We start from the raw sequence: 23804 nt of genomic DNA, 5'->3' as shown, positions 1-23804 counted from the left end.
AGTGCATCCTGGCCTGGGATGGGGCTCCCTCTCCCTCCTTCCCCCCCCCCCCAGCCCTGCCAGCCTCACTCTATTAGTAATGGGTTAAAAGTGTCGTGAAATGCAAAGAAAAAACGACAACAGAAGACGGAAGTGATGCTGCGAATGAACATTTATCATGACAGAAATGAGTTAATAGTATTAAGCACTAAAAATGCTGACTCCACTAAGCACAAGTTAATACACAACTTTACACACACAAACCTACCGCAACACTCAGATTTCTTTAGTTAGCCATCGGAATGGAGGCCTTGGCTCTTTAGAACAATGACATATAGTCTCGACCCTTCCCTTTAGCAGATCACACCCCCACCCCCACCCACTCCCAGAAAAAATAATAAAGAATGATTCAAATAAATAGGTCGTTAAAGAGAGAACTGATGGAGAGGGAGAAAAAATGACCAGAGGCTGTTTCATAAAATGTGTTGGGCTTGGTGATTTCCAGAATTTATGGCCTGCTCCTGCTGAGGGGTGGGGAAGCGATCAGCTGTCTCCTTGGGGTGGCTTTGCCCTCCAAGGAAAATTCACGGCGTTTAAAGCCAGAAGAGATTGTCAGATCTCCACAGCACAGGCCCTTAACTATCACCCCTTTATGGAGCCAGTAACTTGTGTTTGCCTTAAGCATCTAGATCTAGAAGTTGTCCGGCTTATGGGCATTGAAATGGCTATCGGGGTGGTGACCCAGCAGCAGACTGGGGAACCAGAACCCGGAGTCCTGACTCTCAGCTTCCCCCTGTTCTAAGTACTACTAAACTCCACTCCCCTCCCAGAGGCAGCAGATCCCCAGACACCTGGCTTCCTGTGCCCACTGTTCTAGTGCCTAGACTACCTTAACTCCTGGAGCTGGGAACAGAACCCAGAAATCCTGACTCCGAGTCCCCCGCTCACACCACCCCCTTTAATTGTAGCCTGGGCAATGTGTCAGCACAGCCTGCCCAGTTCTGCAGTCCCCGCCTCATGTCTGCGCAGCTCGCTTCCCAGTCACACTCCGTCCTCTCGAGAAATGAAAGCAGCTGTTCTTCCTGGGCCACCAGCCTTCTCCAGAATAAATTCATCACCAGAATTTGGTAAGTGGCCCCCTGGACATCAGCAGAACCACCGGATTTACACCAGCTGAGAATCTGGCTCATTGATGCTGCTAGAGTTACACCAGGGAGCCAATTTCATCTGTTTAGAGAGACCCTCCTAGATGTGCACCCAGCCAGCTCCCCAGCTGGTGTAAATAGGTGTCATTCCATTTGCAGCTGAGGCACAAATGGCCGCAGGACTGGCGATCAGAACCAGAGGCCGAGGTTTCTTTCCCTCGGGAGCCTCTATCTCTTGAGAGCTTCTGAGACAGCTTCGCCCTCCACTCTCCATCCAAGCACCAACATTTTTATGCACCAGCTCCTCTCGGACGTTGAACACAAAATGTTTCCCCCCCTGACAATTTAACAAAACTGAGTATTTACAATGAAGCGATGAGATTAAAGGGAAGAAAAAAAACATTGCCCACCCCTCATCCCCAGGAAAAATGAGATGATCTCTGACCGTCCAAGTTAATAACCTACATGCAGCCATTCAACAGTCTTTGCTTTGCTTCCCTTCTATATCTGTAGCTCTAGAATCAGAATTATCAGATATAGAATTGCTTTGTTGGTCTTTTTAACATGGAAGATGGGGGGAAAATATCCAGAAAACAGATTGGATGGACACAGAAAAGGGGGGTAGGGGTGGTGCGTTAAAAAGTTCAAGATGAGGAAGGGGTGGAGGTCAGAAGTTCAGGAGACGGTGGTTTGAAACAGGATGGCTTTCCGCAGCAGCGACAAAAATTCGAGATGAATCCTGTTCAGATGAGGCAGAGTTTGGTGACAGGTTGTCTCTGAAAAGCAACCAGCTTAGAAATGTTCTTGATGCAGAGAAGATGAGTGTGGATTTAGAAAAGCAGTCCCGAGGTAGCCGGCTACTGTGTCTTTAGTCCCTCGCTGATTAGCTTTTTGCTCTATAGATATATATAGTTTGCCTATATATATGTCTATAGCTGTGTGTTGCGAGTGTGTCTGAACTCAGCGCTGTATGGAGGGGTGCTCCGAAGGAATGTCCGGACAGAAATTAAAAGGGAGTTGGGATGATCAGGAGCTGGTCGGCACTGGAGAGAGAAGACACGAGAGACAAACACAGGGGCAGTGACAGAGGGGTTGGTGCCTCCTTCTGCTCTCGGCAATATCAAGCTCTGGGGGATCGAACAGTGACATGGTAAATGCAAGGGAACAGGTACTGGTGAGCAAATGGAAACAAGACAGGGGTGTCTGTCCTCCACCTCCCAGCTGAGATCCTTCCCCTCCTCCCAGGGTGCGTGGGTTATAGGTACACTCCCAGATAGAGACGGCTGATAGTGTCCTAAGGAGTTCACGCACAGCACAGGGGAGCCTGGTTCAGGCACAGAGCAAATCCCCATGAGCTTCTCCCTGAATTCCCACCCCTTCTGTCTGAGTCTCAGACTTTATTGCCTTGAAATACAGGAGGGGTGAGGAGGGGGGTGACTGAGCTCAGCAAATTGCCCTCCTGCCCTGAGAGCGCTCCCCATGCTCCACTGAGAGTGAAGGCCAGGGAGCAGGGCACAGCCTGGCTCTGCCTCCACCGCTGCTGCCCTTCCAAGCGGGACGGGAAGAGGAAAGACAACTTCCATTTGGCACTGCAAAGGCTCCCCGGAGCCGGAGGGGGGCGGGCAGGGAGAAGCAGGTCCAGGAGGAACCATCACATCAAGAACCACTGCTGTTTAGATGGGGATGGTGGGAAAAGGGAGAGGAGGCCACATCCAGGCCGGGCCCAGCTCGTTCCTGGCTGGCACTCCACCGGGAGTGCATCTGGCCTGCGATCTGGGGAGAAGCAGGAGGCGGCTTCTGCACCAGTTGGGCCGGGAAGGTTGATCTCCCCAAAGCATCTCTTGGCCCCCCACATGTCAAGAGGGAATTGGGATCCCACCCGCCCCCAATCCCCTATAGCCCTGGCCTTGATGCATGCAGAGGCATCGGGGCTAGACAAAGACTAAATTAAAGGGGCAGCCAGGAACTCGCACCATACCGAGTGGAGCTGGGTCCCTCCGCACTGCAGGCAGGCCAGCTCTCCTGCTTCCAAGCAGCCCCTGCCCAGCACTGACAGCAGCGAGAGGTTCATTTCCAAGGGCCTCTTGCTCTTCTCCCCCACCCATAAATTACAGCCTCGGCCTCCTTCCTCTGGTCAGGGCTGCAAGATCCCCGTGCCCTTGAGCCGCCCACCGGCGCAGAATAGGTTCAAGTTGCCCCATATCCCCTCCCGCATCTCAACACCCAGGGTGAAGGTGCAGCCTGCAGAATGCCAGCCCATCTTCCAATCCCTTGTTCCACAAGGCGGGGGGTGAGGGTACAAGACACTGCAGCGGCACCCAATGGAGCCGCGAGGCAGGACACCTGGGCCGCAGGGCCACCAAACCGGTGTCAACGGAGATGTCTCACTTCCTAGTCGCCGAGGCTATAGCCCAGAGACCTGGGGCCAGGCTGTCCAAGGGATTTAGGCACCTAAAGATGCATATAGGTGCAGGTGCCTATCTGCATCGTTAGGTGCCTAAAGTCCTTGGACAGCCTGGCCCTAGGACTCTCCTTTTTAGTTTATTATACTATTTTTTATTATTTTATTTAATTTTTTTAAAAGCCACTAAGAAAGGACTCAGGCTTCAGACCCACTAACATGAGATCTCGTTTATTTATGTGTCACTTTTTCTATTTTATTTTTTTCCCTTTTTAATTTTTTTTTAAAATCCTGTAGAACATCTAAAAACTTCATTCTCCCCCCCACCCCACCCCCTTTTTTTTTTTTAATAGCTGCATGTTCTCTATAAATAAAAAGTTTGGCACTTCAAAAAAGCAGTCAGGTCTTTTTCAGAGAGATGCCGCATAGGGAATGGACCTCTTAGGAATGGCCTGGAATACTCCAGTATTAGCCCCAAGATGCTAAACCTTGCTGCAGGATTTCATGGCAGTCCTTGGAAACACTGGTATTTTTGAAGGGTTTGCTTTGAGCAATAATACCACCTAGTTTTTATGGAGCCCATTTCATCTGTAGATCTCAAAGTGCTTTGCAAAAGAGGTGCTGCTTTTTATCCCCATTATACAAATGGGGAAACTGAGGCAGAGAGAGGCAATGCCCAAGGTCCCCCAGCAGGCTGAGCCAGGAACAGAACCCAGTTCCACTCCAATTCTCTATCCCTGCCTTTACTGATGAGCCACAAAGACCTCAGTGTTTGCAGAACAACCCCTCCAAATGCCACACTTTAAAACAACGTTACTGCAGCATTTGGAGATTTTACTGGTGATTGCTGTAGTAATTATTTATAACAGGAATCTTGTATGAGGTTATCTTACGACGTTCGAGAGGAAAGACCCCAAAGTACACCAGTATTGTTGAGTAATAGCACCCAAAGCTACATCGTGCAGTGGGGTCACTACAGTCAGTATGTGCGGGATGCACAAGTGTGAGCGTGTACTTACAGCAGTCTGTTGATGATCCAAAACACTACAGCACCATAGGGCAACAGTCCTAGCGTGCTACCATCTATAGTATTGTTACTCCAGCCTATTGCCAGGTTAATGGACAATGCTACAGTATTTTTATAAGGGCCTCCTAGCATTCTACAGGGCCGACCCAAAATACTCCAGCACCGTCGAGTTAAAGTCCGAATATGGTGCCCCGTTAGAGTAGTATTACTACAGTATTTGGGGCACTTAGGGAAGGATGCTGTAGTATTTTTTATTCAGGGATCCTAGCATTCTTCAAGAACCATCCAAAACGCCACAGCATTGGAGGCCAAGAGCCCCAAATGCTAAGTCTCCCTGTGGGGTTAGCACCAACGGCGGGGTAAAAATCTCATGTACATTTCACTGGGATTTGGAAAAATTGGAAGGTATTTGGTCCTGTCATGTTTGGAAACGTACAGAATTTTCATCTTCCTAATTGCCCGGGTAGTTTTTTTAATTGGGGCAGCGACTGTCTTTCTGTTCTGTGTCTGGGCAGCACCTGGCACAAGGGGGGGTCTGGTCCACGGCTGGGGCTCCCAGGTGCTATCATAAAACAACCAACAGCAATAAAAATGTCCAGCGCCTGGCACAATGGGGTCCCGGGGTTCCCTGGTGCTACCGTAATACATCTAATAAATAATCATCATCATCACTGGGGGTTTTTTAAAATGGGCAATTTTCAGAAAATACGTTTTTGATGCTGCGTAATATATTCCGCCTTGCGAGGAAGCTGTCAGTCCACAGTGGCTGGATGAACACGTGGCAAGCCAAAATGACTTTTTTTTTTGGTGAAAAATATCTTTAGAAAAATTCTCCAAAAAATTAGACATTTCAAGAAAACTAAAATGGTTTTGTGTGAAAAACTTTTTTTTTAAATCAGGTTTTTGGTTCTATCTAACTCTGAGGGATTTTATTGATTACAGTATTTTAGAAGAGTATTGAAGAATGCTGGAACATTTCACTTTACAAGGGTATCCTTACATCCTTCCACAACAGTGATTCAAAGCTTAACAGCTCAGGTTAATACTACTGCAGTATTTTAGGGTATTACTGTAGTATTTTTCGACAGGTATCAGTGTGAACACACTACAGGTTATCGTGGTGTTACTGAAGTATTTTGGGGTGCTGTAGTATTATAGGATATTGCTGCAGTGCTTTTAAAGGGTATATTTATGAAAACAAACCCTAACTTATCATACTAGAGTAGTTTGTACGGTCACAGTAATATTTTAGGCTATTACTGTAGTACTTTTATATGGGCATCTTTATGAAAACATTACAGGTTATCGTTGTGTTACTGTGGTGGTGTTACTGTTGTATTTTTGGATATCACTGCAGTATTTTTAATGAGGATGCCATTTAAAACACACCCCAGTATTACCCAGCAATGGGGTGGCATTTCCAGCATTGCCACTGCATAGCTGTGGGCCAGGAGAGCACAACCACTGCAGTAGTTTTGGTGTTGAATCAAGTGATCCCTCTATGCAGGCATGTATCTAAAAAGACAGACAAATATTTTGGCACAAAAAACACCTTCTTACCCCTGCTCCTGCCTCCCTTTGCAAAGTCTGATATGCAACACCCCCGCCATAGACTACAGCAGCATGTTTTGTTCATCGCTAAAGTTCCCACAACCATTCGGGCTGCTCCCACAGCTGGCAGGACTGGGCAGAGCTCCACGGGATGGAGCAAAGCCGATTTACCCCAGTGCAGGATCCGGCCCAATACCTGTAAAAGACCGGCTCTACCAGCCTTGCCCTCTGCCTCTCGTCCCACCTCCGAGAATCAGTGCAAGATGCTACTTAAATATTGCTTCCTTGTCAGTAGTAAATATTTTCACATTTGTTTTGTCCCCTAGTGTAAAAGGTTACAAACCCCCCTTTCCCGCCCCCCAGCTAATGAACGGAAAATGATTGATCTCTGCTACCTAACATGGAGAAGCCCAACTCCCCCACCCCTCAAATCCCACACACCGCTAGCCCCGTCCCCATAATCTGTCTCAATTCCTGTCTGACCCTCTAGCTGCCGGAGCGACAGGCATGGAGACAGCTGCCTTCCCGGTGCCTGTTCCGCACCTTCCCGGTGAGTTCTGGAGCCTGAAAAGTGCCATGTAAAACAACCTGCCTGTGCCAGGGCTGACGGCCAGTTGGTGGTCAGGAAGAGATTCTCCTTCCCAGGGTAAAATATTGCACAAATCCACAGCTCGCCACTGGGGGGGGAGGGACGACACACAGGGTGAACGGGGACCATGCTGGTTGTCACATGGGGATGGGGCTCCTTTGGGCTCTGGGGTGGGGGGTTTTGGGGTAAGTGCCAGTGTCAGATGGGATGGATAATGGGATAAGTGCTGATGCTTACTGGGGATAAAGCCCCTTGGAGCTGCGATGGGTTACAGAGTCAAATCAGAGGGGTTCCCTTAGGCAGTGGGGGGTGATGGGGTCAGATGGGGAGGGGTCCCTAGGACTGAGGGGGGCAATGGGTCCCAGGCTGGGGTCAGATGGGGGAGGAGACTTCTAGGGGCTGTGATTGCATTTGGACCTATAAAACACTCAAGCTGATGGCCCTTCCCCCTGGGCACAGGGTCCCGGTGCTGAGGGGGTCTTTCCGAGTGCAACATGGCACAGAACCGCTCACCCTGACTCCTCACTCTGCCTGCCAGCCCCACCGCTGAGGGTCTGGAGATTCCACTCCTCCCTCACCCTCTGCTAACAAACAGCCCATGCAGCCCCAGGCTCGCAACCAGCCCTCCAGAAACAAGCCAGCACGTTCAGCCCAGGGCTCCTGAGCAACCCCACAACAACAACCAGTGTACACAACCCAGGCTTCTGAGCAACCCTACAACAGCAGCCCAGTGCACACAACCCAGGGCTCCTGAACAACCCCACAACAACAAACCAACGTAAGGAGACTGACACTCAAGAGTGACGTTACAATAACGAACGAACCTGTTCAGCCAAAAGCTTCCAAAAGACCCCACAATAACAAGCCAGGCTGCAGCCAGGCACCTGAGCGAGCCCACGACAATAAGCCAGAGCAGGGGGCGGGAGCTGATCGAAAGGAAAACATCCGTTTCCAGAAGCCCTGGGGGGCTCTGGCAAGAGTGGTGCACTAAAAAGGGAGCAGCTGTAAACAGGGTGGGGAAAATGGCCCCACTGATTTGATCAAAGAACAGCTACTGGACACCCCGGCGGGTGCAAGCCCCGGGGCTACTGGGCCTGACCCCAGTGCTAGCCCAGGAGATACTAGGCATCCGGCTCTCATGGCGCTGCCCTGAGTCACTGATATGTGAAGCAAGATTCTTTGCACGCTGCCCACAGGCTGTGCTGCCAGCAGGGGGAGCCCGTGAACTCCCCCAAACCAACCAGTGATAATACTGCCTGCCACATCAAGGGGTCCTGCGGGGTGGGGTGTCTAAGAAAAAGGGAGAGGAGCAATGTCCCTTCCCTGCAGCAATGGGAGTGTGTGTGTATGTGTGTGTGGGGGGTTATGAGGTCAACAGCTTGAGCAGATGCCACTATCTGCCCCCCCCACCCATGCAGAGAAAATAGCCCTCACCCCAGCTGGGCTTTAATACTGATCAGTAGCTGCGGGGAGGCAGCTGCCTAGTGCTTCATTCACTCCCCTGGCCGTGCCAGCTGCTGCACACGCGGGAGGGGCTCTGCCATTCGTGTTCCCATGGTGGGGGGGGGGGGGGGGGGGGGGGGGGGGAATGATTCCTCCCTAGACAGATGTGACGCCAGCATTTACTGAACAGCCCAGAAGGAAAATAAAATCACACACAGCTGGTTTGGCCCCGTCTGTCACAGGAAGCAGCCTATGACATCATATGAAGCAGCCTATGACATCACAGGGAGTAGCCTCCTACACTACAAGTAGCAGCATACTACATCACTGGTAGACTCTTGCGATATCACAGGAAGTAGCCTTCAAAGCCACATGACATCACAGGCTGCCATGCACGCTGTCACAACTTCATGTTCTGCCCTCATCCCCCCAGCTCGGCAGACACTGCTGAGCGAGATGACAAAACCTGGCCTTGTGGCTACTCTGTGGACAGACCTCCATCCCCACTCCCACCCACGCAGGGACAACACAGCCACCTTTCAAGTTACGCACCTAGAGATATTTTAAAAACCTGTTGCTTTATTTCTGGAGGAAGAGGGGAAATGGGTCCCCCCATTTTTGCTGAAGATATGCCCTATATGAGTAACTACTCCCAGCCCATAAACACCACCCCCAGTCCTAACTTAATACCCCCCTCCCGCCCCTGAGTTCAACAGAATTTGACTATCTTCACACAGAAAATAAAACTCATCAGTGAAACGCCACATCGCAGCTTAAGTTCAATAAGACCCAGCTACAGAGCGGGCACACGAGGGGGGGGAGACGCACGGCAGCTATGGCTCATGCCAAGACCCCCTTCCCTGCCCCCCATGGTCTCAATATGGGTCCAGATCAGCTCCAATCCCCCCACCCCCAATTACAGATCAAAATCCAACGCCCCCCATCCCCCATCTTAAATGGATCCACTTCCCAAAGTGTGATCCGCTCCCTAATTTGAGTGCTGGGGTGGGGGGGTGGGGGTTGGGGGGGCCAGAAAGAAAATTTGTTAAGAAAGGAAATAAGAGAAAATTTGACCCATTTTGTTTTTCTATTAAAAAAAAAAAGAAGTGCAATATATACATATCAGACAGAACGCACGGCAAGGTCCGCGGGCCAATCCGGAGAGCATGTCTGGATCGGAGCTGGTCATTAGACTGGGGGGGAACCCTCCCTATTAGAGGGGGTGCATGTCTGGGGGCGTGCAGGGGATGGGTGGGGTGGGGGTGGCTGTTTGTTTTTTTGAAATTTAAAACGGATTTCTCCCTTTCGTGGCTCCCTCTGCCCTACCCCACTTTCTGCGGGTTGGTGGCACGCACTCCCTGCTCGTACGTCACTCGCTGGCTGATGAGATACTGAGCGGCCTGCGTGGCTGCTGGCGTGCCGGTGATGGTGACTTTACGGTTCCTGGTGCCTGGGATAAACTCTCCCTTTTTAGAGATCTGGATCCGGGCGCCCGTCAGCTCCTGATACTCCACCAGCGTCTTGCCCCCTTTGCCCAAGATGGCACCCACCAGATTCTCTGGCACCGCGATCTCCACCATATCCTTGGCACTCTCCACCAGCTTCTCTGTGGCCAGGAAGGAACTGGCCACCAGCGGTGAGGCCGTGCCCAGGTAGCCGTTGGCCGCCCCGGTGGCGGCTGCCAGGGAGCCCAGAGTGAAGGCCCCCACAGCGCCAGCCGGCGTGCCGGTGCTGGTGGAGGCGTCGCTGGCGTAGGACGCCAGGAGGTTGGCGGCAGCAGCTGCGGCGGGATTGGCACCGGCTGCCACAGCAGCCAGCACACCAGAGGCAGCAGCAGAATTGAGCCCCAGCCCTAGCGAGTTGGTGTTGTATCCGTAACTGGCCAAGGTGTTGAGGGCCGTGCTGATGGCCAGCAGGTCGCTGCCGGAGAAGCCTGGCAGGGCCGCCGGGAAGGCCCCGACGCCAGCCAGGCTGGTATGTCCCAGCAGGCCTGAGGCAGTGGCGGCGGCGGCAGCGGCCGGCAGCACGTCCGTGGAGTTGGCATAGGGCGAGCCGGTGGGGTTGGAGTTGGCCACAGGGCCAGTGATATTGGCGTAGCTGATGTTGAGGCAGCTGCTGCTCTGCGGGTCCTCCTGGATCTTCTGTACAATGATGTCCACCGCCTTGCGGATTTGCTCAGGCTCCCCGCTGACCGTCACCACCCGCTCCTGCAGGTTGATGCCCTCTGGCTTCTGGCTCAGCTGCACCCAGGCCCCCGACTGCTCCATGATGGCCTTCACCGTGGCACCCCCTTTGCCGATGATCAGCCCGGCTGTGCTGTTGGGGACGATCAGCTTGGCCTGCCAAGGGGAAGAGATGTGGGGTGTTAGCGGGAGGGGGGGAATGCGCTCCAGCAGCTTCCATTGCCCTCCCACCTGGCTGAGCTGCAGCTCCTCTGGGGTTAAATAGGTCATACAAGGATCAGCTGTTCCCTGCAGCAGGTCGACCCCTAGTGCCCCATGGAGAATAGTGCATTCCAGTCTCCACGGAGGGGCCTAGCGGGGGTGTCGTACCCACCCAGAGTGCTGGGCAACTCCCAGCGGCAGCGGGGCTTAGCTGGGAACAAGGGCTGCCCGGACACTGCCTGCCCAAGTGGGGTTCCCATTCAACACCATGGAGAGCAGTGACAGCACCCCGCATGACAAGCACCAGGCACACACAGAGCTCGGTACACCCAGCCCTAGGCACACCCAGACATCGGCCCTACCCGCAACCGGCACACACAGAACTTAATAAACCCAGCACCAAATAACATAAGAATGACCACACTGGGTCAGACCAATGGTCCATCTGACCCAGTATCCTGTCTTCCGACTGGCCAAAGCCAGGCGCTTCAGGGGGAATGAACAGAACAGGTAATCATCAAACAGGTATACCCATCACATGACTGGAGCATTGTCATGGATGGGTATAAACTGTTCAGGAAGGACAGGCAGGGGAGAAAAGGTGGAGGAGTTGCACTGTATGTAAGAGAGCAGTATGCCTGCTCAGAGCTCCAGTATGAAACTGGAGAAGAGCCTGTTGAGAGTCTCTGGGTTAAGTTTAGAGGTGAAAGCAAAAAGGGTGATGTCACGGTGGGAGTCTGTTATAGACCACTACACCTGGAGGGTGAGGTAGATGAGGCTTTCTTCAGAAAACTAATGAAAGTTTCCAGATCAAAGGCCCTGGTTCTGATGGGGGAACTTCAATCACCTTGACATCTGCTGGAAGAGCAATACAGCAGAGCACAGACAAAAGCTGTCATCTTTGTCTCAGGGCTCTTCCCTGGAATCCATCTTCGAAGCAGCATCAAGGACTGGCACCTACCCACGGGAGGGGGGGAGAGGGAAGGGAGGCTGGTTGCAAGAGGCATCACAACCAGCTGTGGGTAAACTAATGTTATAGACTGAAAATTACTGAAATATTAATCGTAGTTTAGGATGTGAATTACCTTTTCGTTGATTGTGACGAACTCCTTGACTTCTTATTAATCTCTTTATTTATATTAATCTGATTTAGAATCACTTAAAATCGTGCTGTAGTCAATAAACTTATTTGTTTGTTTTATCTAAAACAATGCATGTGGATTGAGCGTGTGCAGAGACCTCACAGAGTGACAGAACTGGTGCATATCAATTTCTTTGATAAACTAACAGACAAATGTAAATGAGCTTGCAGGGTGCAGTGTGCAGCTCTGAACCCTGCAAGACTGCAGTTCCTGGGGATGCATCTGGGGCTGGGGGTGTTTGCTGGAAGTCTATCCCATAAGTGGCTGTCCAGAAGTGCTCTTTCACTAGGTCTGGAACCGAGTACTCGCAGGAGGCTGGGCGTGGGCTGATCCAGGAGTGGGTGGTTCACACATCAAAGCGGAGTAAGTTGGGGCCCAGGAGTGAGAAACTGGAGTGACACAGCTACACACCAGTCCAGATTGCAGGGGGGGGATTGCAGGCGTGAAATCGGGAAGGCCAAAGCACAATTGGAGTTGCAGCTAGCAAGGGACATGAAGGGTAACAAGAAGGGTTTCTACAGGTATATTGGCAACAAGAAGAAGGTCAGGGAAAGTGTGGGCCCCTTACAGAATGGGGGAGGCAACCTAGTGAGAGATGATGTGGAAAAAGCTGAAGTACTCAATATTTTTTTGCCTCTGTCGTCACAGACAAGGTCACCTCCCAGGCTACTGCACTGGGCAGCACAGAATGGGGAGGAAGTGAGCAGCCCTGAGTGCTGAAAGAACAAGATCAGGACTATTTAGAAAGGCTGGACATGCACAAGTCCATGGGGCTGGATGCAATGCATCCGAGGGTGCTGAGGGAGTTGGCTGATGTGATTGCAGAGCCATTGGCCATTATCTTTGAAAACTCGTGGTGATTGGGGGAGGTCCTGGACAATTGGAAAAGGCAAATCTAGTGCCCATCTTCAAAAAAGGAAAGAAGGAGGATCCGGGGAACTACAGACCTGTCAGCCTCACCTCAGTCCCTGGAAAGATCATGGAGCAGGTCCTCAAGGAATCCATTTTAAGGCATTTAGAAGAGAGGAAGATGATAAGGAACAGTCAGCATGGATTCACCAAGGGCAGGTCATGCCTCACTAACCTGACTGCCTTCTATGATGAGATGACTGGCTCTGTGGATGTGGGGAAAGCAGTGGACGTGATATACCTTAACTTTGGCAAAGCATTTGATACGGTCTTCCACAGTATTCTTGCCAGCAAGTTAAAGAAGTATGGGTTGGATGAATGGACCATAAGATGGATAGAAAGTTGGCTAGATCATCGGGATCAAGGGGTAGTGATTAATGGCTCGATGTGTAGTTGGCCTCCGGTAACAAGCAGAGTGCCCCAGGGGTTAGTTGTGGGGCCAGTTTTGTTCAACATATTAATTATTGAGCTGGAGGATGGGGTAGATTGCACCCTCAGCAAGTTTGCAGATGACCCTAAGCTGGGGGGAGTGGTAGATACCCTGGAGGGTAGGGATAGGATACCGAGTGACCTAGACAAATTGGAGGATTGGGCCAAAAGAAATCTGATGAGTTTCAGCAAGGGCAAGTGCAAAGTCCTGCACTTAGGATGGAAGAATCCCATGCATAGCTACAGACTGGGGACCGACGGGCTAGGCAGCAGTTCTGCAGAAAAGGACCTGGGGGTTACAGTGGACAAGAAGCTGGATATGAGTCAGCAGTGTGCCCTTATTGCCAAAAAGGCTAACATCATATTGGGCTGCATTAGTAGGAGCATTGCCAGCAGGTCGAGGGAAGTGATTGTTCCCCTCTATTCAACACACCCAGATCTTGGTACACACGGCACCTGGCACACTCAGAAATCAGTAAACCCAGCACCCAGCACACCCAGAGCTCAGCCAACTCAGAGGTCAACACACCCAAATCTCAGCACATCCTGCATCCAGGACCCGCACAACACAGTACACCCAGCAGCCTTGGAGCTCAGTATACCCAGCACCCGACACACCCAGAGCTCAGTACAGCCAGAACCTAGCACACCCAAAACTCACCGAGTACCCAGCAAACCCAGAGCTCAGCAAACCCAGAGCTTGGCACACTCAGCACACCCTGCATCCAGAACCCTCAGGTCGGTTCAACCAGCCCTAGGCAAACCCAGAGCTCGGTATACTAAGTACCCATCACACCCAGAGCTCAGTACAACCAGCACCTAGCCCACCCAGAGCTCGGTACACTGAACACCCGGCACACACAGAGGTCAGTACAACCAATCCTCGGCCCACCTAGAAATCAGTTCACTAAGCACCCAGCGGACCCACAGCTCAGCAAACCCAGATCTTGGTACAACCAGCACCCAATACACCCAGAATTCAGAACACCAAGTTCCCTGCAAACGCAGCACTCGGTACACCCATCCTAAGGCACACCAAGAGCTCGGTACACCCGGCACCTGGCACACCCAGAGCTCAGTACACTCAACGCCCCGAATACATAGCACTCAGTACAGCCAGCACCAGACACATGCTGAGATCAGAACACCAAGCCCCCAGCACAGCCAGAGCTCAGCACAACCAGAGACAGGTACACCCAGCCTTCGGCAAACCTAGAGCTCAGCACACCTAGAAAATGGCACACCCAGAGCACAGCACATGCCGAGATTGGTACACCCAGCATCTGGCACATCCAGAGATTGGTACACCCAGCATACAGCACACACTGAGCTCAGCACACCCAGCACCTGGCAAACCCAGAGTTTAGCACGCCCTGCTCCCAGAACCCCCAGAGCTCGGTACTCCAGTCGCTTGGCACATACAGAGCTCAGTACACCCAGGCCTAGGCACACCCAGATCTCAATACAGGCAAAACCCAAGACACCCAAGGTCAGCACACCCAGCATCTGGCACACCCAGACCTCGGAACATATAGCACCCAGCATACCCAGATACTGGCATATCCACCGCAGCACACCCAGAGACCAGCAAACCCAGAGCTCAGCAGACCCAGTACCCAGCACAACCAGAGCTTGGTACACCCAGCAACCAGCACAACCAGACATCAGCAAACCAAGAACTTGGTACACCCAACATGGGACACACCCAGAGGTCAGCACACCCAGACTTAGGCACACACAGAGCTCGGTACATTCAGCACCCGTCACAACCAGAGTTCGGCACACACAGAACCCAGCACACACAGAGCTTGGCACACCCAGCATCCTCAGAGCTAGGTCCGCCCAGCACCCAGTATACAAAGATTTCGGTACACTGAGCCACCGGCACACATAGAGCTCGGTACACCCAGCATCTGTCACACCCAGAGCTCGGCACACACAGCACCCAGCACACACACAGATCTGTACACACTGTCCCCAGTACTCCCAAAGCTCAGTGAACGCAGCATCTGGAACAACCTGAGCTTGGTATATCCAGCACTCAGCACACAAAGAGCTCAGTACACCTTCACACCAAGAGCTCTATACACCCAGCCATACGCATACCCAGAGTTGGTACACCCATTATCCGTCATACCCAGAACTCGGTACTACCAGCACCCAGCACACCTAAAGTTCTGTACACTGAATATCCAGCAGACACAGAGCTCAGTACACCCAGCACTTGTCACACCCAGAGCTCAGAATACACAGCACTCATCACACCCAGAGCTCACCACACCTAGCAGCCCCAAAGCTCGGTGCACCCAGCATTTGGCACACCTGGAGCTTGATACACTTAGTACCCAGCACACCCAGAACACCTAGCACATGAAGAGCTTGGTATACAGAGCAACCACACATCCAGAGCTTGGTACACCCAACCGTATGCATACCCAGAGATCAATACACCCAGGACGTGGCACACCCAAACTTCGGTACACCAAGCACCCAGCATCCTCAGTTCAGCAAACCCAGACCTTGGAACACTCAGCACCCAATATACCCAGAGATGAGCACACCCAGAACATAAAGAATTCAGTACACCAAGCCCCCAGCACACACAGAGCTCGGTACACCTAGCCGTAGGCACACCCAGAGCATGGTACAACCAGCACTAGGCCGGCCCAGAGCTCAGTACACCCAGCACACCCAGCACACCCAGCACCCGGCACACCCAGAGCTCGATACACCCAGCACCTGGAGCACCCAGATTTCAGCTTACCCATAGATCGGTACACCAAGCACATGGCACACGCAGAGCTCGGTACACTGAACACTTATCACAGCCGGAGGTCAGCTCACCCAGCGCCCACCAAACCCAGAGTTCTGTACACCCAGAAACCAGCACACCCATTGCTCAGTACACACAGCATCCAGCACTCCCAGAAACTGCTACACCACTATGCGTCACATCTAGAGCTCAGCACACCCAGAGCTTGTTACACCCAGCACTAGGCAAACCCAGAGATGAGCATACCCAGCACAACCAGCACCCTGCACATACAGCCCAGCACACCCAGAACCTGGCACATTCAGAGCTCAGCACACGCAGAGCTCTGTACAGACAGCACCCAGCACACCCAAAGCTCGGTTCTCCCAGCACCCAGCACACCCAGAGCTCAGCACATCCAGAGCTAGGCACCCCCAGTACGCCCAGAGCTAGGTACACCCAGCATCTAGTATACAAAGAGTTTGGTACACCAAGCCCCCAGCACGCATAGAGATCAGAACACGCGGCCTTAGGCACACATAGAGCTTGGTACACCCAACGCTCGTCACACCCAGAGCTCTGCACACTCTGCACACAGCACCCCCAAAGCTTGGTGCACCCAGCATCGGGCACACCCAGAGCTCGGTAGACCCATCTATACACACATCCAGAGCTCGGTACACCTGGCATGTGTCATACACAGAGCTCGGTAAAACCAGCACCCAGCACACCGAAAGCTCAGTACATTGAACGCTCAACAGACACAGAGCTCGGTACACCAAGCCTTACACACACCCAGAGCTCGATACACCCAGCACCCGGCACACACAGAGCACGGTACACCGAGCACCTGCCATACCCAGAGGTCAGCACGCCCGGCACCTGTCAGTCCCAGAGATTGGTACATTCAGAACCCAGCACATCCAGAGATGAGCACACCCAGAACCTCAGCACACACACAGCTTGGTAAACCCAGCAGTCAGCACACCCAGAGCTCAGTACACCCAGCAACCGGCAGATCCAGAGCTCAGCACCCCAAGAGCTCAGCCAACCCAGAAATTGGTACAACTAGCACCCCCAGAGCTCCGTACACCCAGCACCCAGTACACTAAGAGTTCGGTTCATCAAGCACCTGGCACACACAGAGCTCGGTAAACCCAGGCCTAGGCAATCACAGAGCTCAGTACATAGAGCACCCAGCAGACCCAGAGCTCAGCACACCCAGCACCTGGCAGACCCAGAGCTCAGCAAAACCAGCACCTGGCAGACCCAGAGCTCAGCACATGAAGAGCTCAGTACACCTAACACTAAGCACACCCAGAGCTCGGTACACCCAGCACCTGGCACAAGCAGAGATCAGTATACCCAACATCTGGCACACCCAACACCCGGCACACCCAGAGATCGGCACACTCAGCACTCAGCACACCCAGAGATTGGCACACGCAGCACCCAGCACACCCAGAGATCAGCACACACAGATCTCACTATACCCAGCATCTGGCTCACCCAGCACCCATCACACCCAGAGCTCAGCACACGCAAAGCTTGGTACACCCAGTCTTAGGCAATCTCAGATCTTAGTATACCCAGCACCCAGCACATCTGGAGCTCAGCACTCCCAGCACCTGGAAAAGCCAGAAAGTCCATCATGCCCAGCACATGCAGCGCTTGATACACTAAGCCCTATGCACAGCTCAATACACCCAACACCCGGCACACCCAGAGCTTGGTACACCCAGCACCTGGCACACCAAGAGCTCAGCATATGCAGAGCTTGGTACATCCAGCCGTAGGAAAACCCAAAGCTTGGTATACCCAGAACTCGTCACACCCAGGGCTTGGTACACCGAGCACTGGCACATGAAGAGCTCAGTACAATCAGCCCAAGGCACACCCAGAGCTCAGTACACCGAGCACCCATCATACCCAGAGCTCAGTACTCCCAGAACCCAGCACACCAATTGCTCAGCACAACCAGCACCCCCAGAGCTTGCTACACCCAGCACCCAGTACACAAAGAGCTCAATACACCAAGCACCTTGCACACCCCAGCTCAGTACGACCTTTCCTAGGCACATCAGTAGATCGGTACACCCAGACTGAGGAACACTCAGAGCTCAGTACACCCAGCACTTGGTGCCCCAGACCTCAGCACACCCAGAGCTCAGTACACGCAAAGCTCAGTACCTCCAGCCCAAGGCAAAACGAGAGCTTGGTATACCCAGCACCTGGCACTTCCAGAGCTCAGTTCAGCCAGCACCCAGTTCCCCCAGAACTCAGCACACCGAGCACCTGGTGCACACAGAGCTTGGTACACCCAGCACCTGTCACAGCAAGAGCTCAGTACACCCAGCACCCCACACCCTCAGGGCTTGGTACACCCAGAACTCAGCACACCCAGTGCTCAGTACACCCATCACCAGGCACCCTCAGAATTCGCTATGCCCAGCACCCATCACACCTAGAGCTCAGCACATCCAGAGCTCAGTACACCCAGCCCTAGGCAAACCATAGCTCAGGACACCAAGCTCCCAGCACACATAGAGCTCGGTACACCCAGCACCCAGCACACCCAGAACCTGGCACACCCAAAGCTCAGTACACCCAGCGTCCGGCACACACAGAGCTTGGTACACCCAGCACAACCAGAGCTCAGCAAACCTAGAGCTCGGCGCACCCAGTACACAGAGTTTGGCACACCGAGCCCTCGGCACACCCAGAGCTCAGCACACCCAGAGTTTGGCACATCCAGCCCTAGACATACCCAGTGCTAGGCACATCCAGCAATCAGCACATCCAGCACGTGGCACAGCCAGAGCTAAGCATTCTCTGTCCTAGGCACACTCAGAGCTCCGTACACCCAGCATCTGACACACCTAGAGCTTGGTATACCCAGCACCCCCATACCATCCTTCTATGCACCCAGAGTTTGGTACACCCAGCCCTAGGCACCCTCAGCACCCAGAACACCAATGGCCCGGGAAACTCAGCACTCAGCACATCCAGGCCTAGGTACAGCCTGATGTAAGAGGGCATCAGGGAACAGAAGGGCCAGGGGCACTATCCGAGGCTGGAGGATCTCCATCAGGTCACCTGCATAGACACGGCCTGGGTCTAGGAGGCAGACAATAGGGCTCTGCAGCCTCCCCACCCCATTATATAACTGCAGCCCAGGAGCAAAGGAAAACACCACAGAGACTTAGCTGAGAAAATCTCTTGTATAACAAGCTCCAAGGCAGGCCCCGGCCCTGACATTGGGCCAGATTAACCCTCAGGAGAGAGCTGCAGCTTGGCTCTGGCAGTGCCCCTCAGCCCTTACCCGTAGCCCGTTGCTATCCCAGCCCTGGGCTTCCCCACCACACCAGGGTCTTCAGCAGAGCCAGGGGTGGAGAGCCCAGGGCTGGGATAGCAGGGGGCTGCGGGTCAGGACAGAGGGACGCCGGCAGAGCTGGAGGGAGGAGAGCCCAGAGCTGGGATAGCAGGGGGCTGCGGGTCGGGAAGATCCTCATGCTGGGTTAGTGGGTCAGGGCAGGGTTGTGCTGTTTGGAACGGGTGACTGGCGGGGAGGGGGGCTCCTTTCCTAGCAGTGACTCAGCCTCCTCCCCTCTCTGGGTAATGGGGGCTGTGTAGCTGGGGGTCCCCCTGTGCAGCCCCCCCACATGCAACCTGACAGTATTCACTCCCCCCGGCAGATCTCAGTGCCATGATGCCAGCCTCCAAGCTCACCTCTGTGCTGACATGGCAACTCAACCAGCAGACAACAGAACCCCCATCTGTCCCCCCTTTGGCTGGGGGGGAACTGCCCCCCAGCTCCCTTTTCTGCATGGGAGGGGAGTGGTGTCCAGTGATTACACAGGGGGCGGGGGAATAGGAGTCTCTAGGAGGGAACAGGAGGGCTGGGAGCCAGAATGCCTGGGTGCTGGTCCCAGCTCTGCAACTCCCTGGCTGTGTGAACATGGTCAAGTCCCTGCCCTGTCCTGTGACTCCATTTCCGCACTTCACTGGGGCGTGTGGCTCAGTCTGTGAATGTTTGTGCAGGGCTGTGAGATCATATGCAATGGGAGCCGGCCCCTGCCCTGGGGGAATGGGGTGTCCCTGGACCCAGCTCGAGAACCTCTGGGGGCTCATGGGGCAGTTTGGGTGTGACAGAGCCTCCGCGGGGCAGGAGGGGAGAGTGAGAAGGGGGCAGAGAGGGACAGGCAGGAGGGGAGGCGAAGGTGAATGGCTGGAGTGTCGATCGCCCGCACCCAGACAATCTCTGCTCAGGACCATCAGCCAAGACGGAGCCCGTGGCGCCCCCCCACCCCTGACCTCATCGCTGCCAGCTCGTCTCCCCCTCCAGAGCCCTCCCTCTCTCAGCACAATGGAGACAAGCCTGACACATCACAGAGCCTCCCCCACCCCATGGCAAGGGGACCCTGCGGGGGTGGGAGCTGCTCTCCTAGGCCAGACCAACTCCTGGGCACCCCCTGGCTCCTGGTTTAGACCCCAACCCTCCTTCCACATTCCCAGCTGCCACCACATCCTGGCTATGCCCTGGTAACAGCCTCCTCCCACAAGCTGGAGCCCTGGCCTCAGTTCCACCTCCCGCTGCCCCGGCAAGGCACCCTCCCCCCACCAGGTCCAGCCCCTGATCTGGGCACAGGCTGGCCTCTGCTGCCAGGCAGCTGAGTTGGAAGCCAAGGCACAGAAAATAGAACCCAGGAGTACTGGCTTTCCGCTCCCTGCTCTAACCACTAGACCCCACTCCCTCTCAGAACTTCTGAACACTCATTTCCTCCTTCCTCCTGATGGAGTCCAGGGACTTTCCAGAGCTTCCCACTGCCCCCCTCACTGATCCCTCCGGGCTGGGCTCCATGAGGGGAGCAGGAGGTGCCCCAAGGCGCCAGCTTTGCTAAGTCCCAGCTGGGACTAGAACCCAGGGGCGCTGGCTGTGGAGGGAGCTCCCGGCTATTCCACCCCCAGCCTCTCCCAGCAGGGGGCGCTTTGGGGCACGGGGCAGGGCGCTGGTGGTGAAGGGAGCTCCCGGCTACCCCAGCCTACCCAGTGGGGGGCGCTGTGGGGCGGGGAGCAGGAGTGTGCTGTGCAAGGGGGAGGTTTCGGATTTATTCCCAGACCTGCCCTGTGTCGGCAACACAATCGGGAAGGTCGAGCGAGTGCTGCTGCCTTTAGGCAACAAGGCCTGTACAGGGGCGTGCAGACCCAGAGCCACCACAACTCCCTCCCTGTGCTGTGCGGGGCGTAGGTTGTGACCAGGCTTAGTCCTCAGCCTGTTACTGCAGACAGGAGGGACAACAGGCTGCAGGTGTGAGAGAGGAGGGCAAAGAGGCATGGGGAGGGGATGGAATGGGGAGAAGGGGGCCTGGCTGCCTGCAGAGAGCTATGGGGAGCAAGGACATGGAGGGCTGCCAATCCCTTTCCCTTCGGGAGGGGTAGGGGCGTTAAGCCAAGAGTCAGGATTAGCGCGGGTGGTGGGTATGAGAGGCTTGAGGAGTCTAAACCAGGAGCTTCCCCAACAAGCTGCTGCTGGACACCCCTACTCCGCCTCCAGCCTCTGCCCCGCCCACGCTCCACCCCTGCTCCGCCTCCAGTCTCTGCCCCGCCCACGCTCCACCCCTGCTCCGCCTCCAGTCTCTGCCCCGCCCACGCTCCACCCCTGCTCCGTCTCCAGTCTCTGCCCCGCCCACGCTCCACCCCTGCTCCGCCTCCAGTCTCTGCCCCGCCCACGCTCCACCCCTGCTCCGCCTCCAGTCTCTGCCCCGCCCACGCTCCACCCCTGCTCCGCCTCCAGTCTCTGCCCTGCCCACGCTCCACCCCTGCTCCGCCTCCAGTCTCTGCCCCGCCCACGCTCTACCCCTGCTTCGCCTCCAGTCTCTGCCCCGCCCACGCTCCACCCCTGTTCCACCTCCAGTCTCTGCCCCGCTCATGCTGCACCTCTGCTCCGCCTCCAGTCTCTGCCCTGCCCACACTGCACCCTGCTCTGCCTCCAGTCTCTGCCCTGCCCACGCTCCACCCCTGCTCCACCTCCAGTCTATGCCCCGCCCCCTCTCCACCTGCTCCACAGCTAGTCTCTGCCCCCCCCCCACGCAGCACCGCTGCTCCACCTCCAGTCTCTGCCCCGCCCACACTCCACCCCTGCTCCGCCTCCAGTGTCTGCGCCGCCCATGCTCCAACTCAGGAGAGTGCTCCTGCTTACCTCCTCCCCCTAGGCCCCTCCCTGCCCACCTCTTCACCCTGGCAGTGGGGGACCTCAGGGGATGGGTGAAAAGGTGCAAGTGACAGGTGAGGGGAACCTCGGGAGAGGGGCGAAGAGGTGAAAGTGGCACGTGGGGCGGACCTCAGGGGTTGGGGTGAAGAGAAACGAGCAGCAGGTGGGGGGTCTCAGGGGAGGGGCCAAGTGAGAGCCAGGCCTGGGGCAGAGTTGGGGTGGTCCATGGGCAGGGCATCAGGGGGAGGAGGCCAAGCGGGGACAGAGCAGGGGGAGGGGTCACAGTCCAGGCACCAGTGCCCCCCATATCCAGCCTCCCCAAAGGCAGGAGTCACGTGCCACCCATGAGGGTTAGAACCCAGGAGTCCTGGCCCCCAGCTCCTGGTCCTAATCCCTAGAATTCCCATCTTGCTATAGTCCTATTGACCTCGATGGCTGGGCTTGTGTATATGGGGAAACAGACCAGAATAGCTATTGCACTTTGGGGGGAATGGCCTGGAGGGAATGATTCCCCCGCCCATGGGGAAATGGCCTGAAGCGGACAACACACTTCCCCAGGGGGAACGGACTGAGGGGATGTTCCCTCCCGGGCCCTATGAAGGATGGACAGTACGAGCTTGTGTATGATACTAAGGTGATATGGAACAGTCAGCTTGGATTTATCAAAAAAAAATCAGGTCAAACAATCCTGCTAACAAGCCTTGTGGATGGGGGAAGGCGGTAGATGTGGTATATTTTGACTTTAGTAAGGTTTTTGATACTGTCTGCCATGATCTTCTCAGAAACAAACTAGGGAAATGCAACCTAGATGGAGCTACTATAAAGTACGTGCAAAACTGGTTGGAAAACGGTTCCCAGAGAGTGGTTATCAGTGGTTCACAGTCAGGCTGGAAGGGCATATCAAGTGGGATCCCGCAGGGATCAGTTCTGGGTCTGGTTATGTTCAATATCTTCATCAATGATTTAGATAGGGACATGGAAAGTACACTTATACAGTTTGGGGACAATACCAAGCTTGGAGGGGTTACAAGTGCTTTGGAGGATAGAATTAAAATTCAAAATGATCTGGAGAAATGGTCTGAAATAAATAGGATGAAATTCAATAAGGACAAATGGAAAGTACTCCACTTAGGAGGTAACAATCAGTTGCATGCATACAAAATGGGAAATGACTCCCTAGAAAGGAGTTCTGCAGAAAGGGTTCTGGGGGTCAGAGTGGATCACAAGCTAAATATGAATTAACAGTGTAACGCTGTTGCAAAAAAAGCAAACATCATTCTGGGGTGCATGAGCACGAGTGTTGTAAGCAAGACACGAGAAGTAATTCTTCAGCTTTGCTCTGTGCTGATTGGGCCTCAACTGGAGTATTGTGTCCAGTTCTGGATGCCATATTTGAGGAAAGATGTGGACAAATTGGAGAAAGTTGCAACAAAATGATTAAAGGTCTAGAAAACATGAGCTATAAGGGAAGTTTGAAAGAACTGGGTTTGTTTAGTCTGGAGAAGAGAAGACTGAGAGGGGATATGATAACAGGTTTGAAGTACATAAAAGGTTATTACAAGGAGGAGGGAGAAAAATTGCTCTAATTAACCTCTGAGGCTAGGACAAGCTTAAATTGCAACCAGAGCAGTTTAGGTTCCTAACGGTCAGGGTAGTTAGGTAAGCACTGGAACAAATTGCCTCAGGAGGTTGTGGAATCTCTGTCACCGGAGATTTTTAAGAGCAGGTGAGACAAAACCCTGTCAGGGATGGTCTAGATAATGCCTGGTCCAGCCGTGAGTGCAGGGGTCTGGCCTAGATGACCTTGCGAGGTCTCTGCCGATCCTACGAGTCTATGATTCT

The 23804-nt window shown here is 54.0% G+C and overlaps 1 protein-coding gene across 1 annotated transcript in view; it reads right to left on the bottom strand.

Annotated features, from left to right (window-relative positions):
* Positions 1-8293: 8293 nt before the first annotated feature.
* NOVA2 (NOVA alternative splicing regulator 2) overlaps positions 8294-23804 on the bottom strand; it is a 46488-nt gene continuing 30977 nt past the window's right edge. The window contains exon 4 of the mRNA XM_067556818.1: positions 8294-10474. Within this exon, the coding sequence (XP_067412919.1) occupies positions 9458-10474 (1017 nt within the window). The 3' untranslated portion in view covers positions 8294-9457. The remainder of the gene's footprint in view (positions 10475-23804) is intronic.

Source organism: Emydura macquarii, unplaced genomic scaffold (assembly GCF_026122565.2).
Source record: "Emydura macquarii macquarii isolate MOO-44397 ecotype Brisbane River unplaced genomic scaffold, CSIRO-AGI_Emac_v2 contig_1790, whole genome shotgun sequence".
Classification (NCBI taxonomy): domain Eukaryota; kingdom Metazoa; phylum Chordata; order Testudines; family Chelidae; genus Emydura; species Emydura macquarii.
The sequence above is the reverse complement of the archived record's forward strand: the minus strand, read 5'-3'. Positions and strand labels throughout refer to the sequence as shown.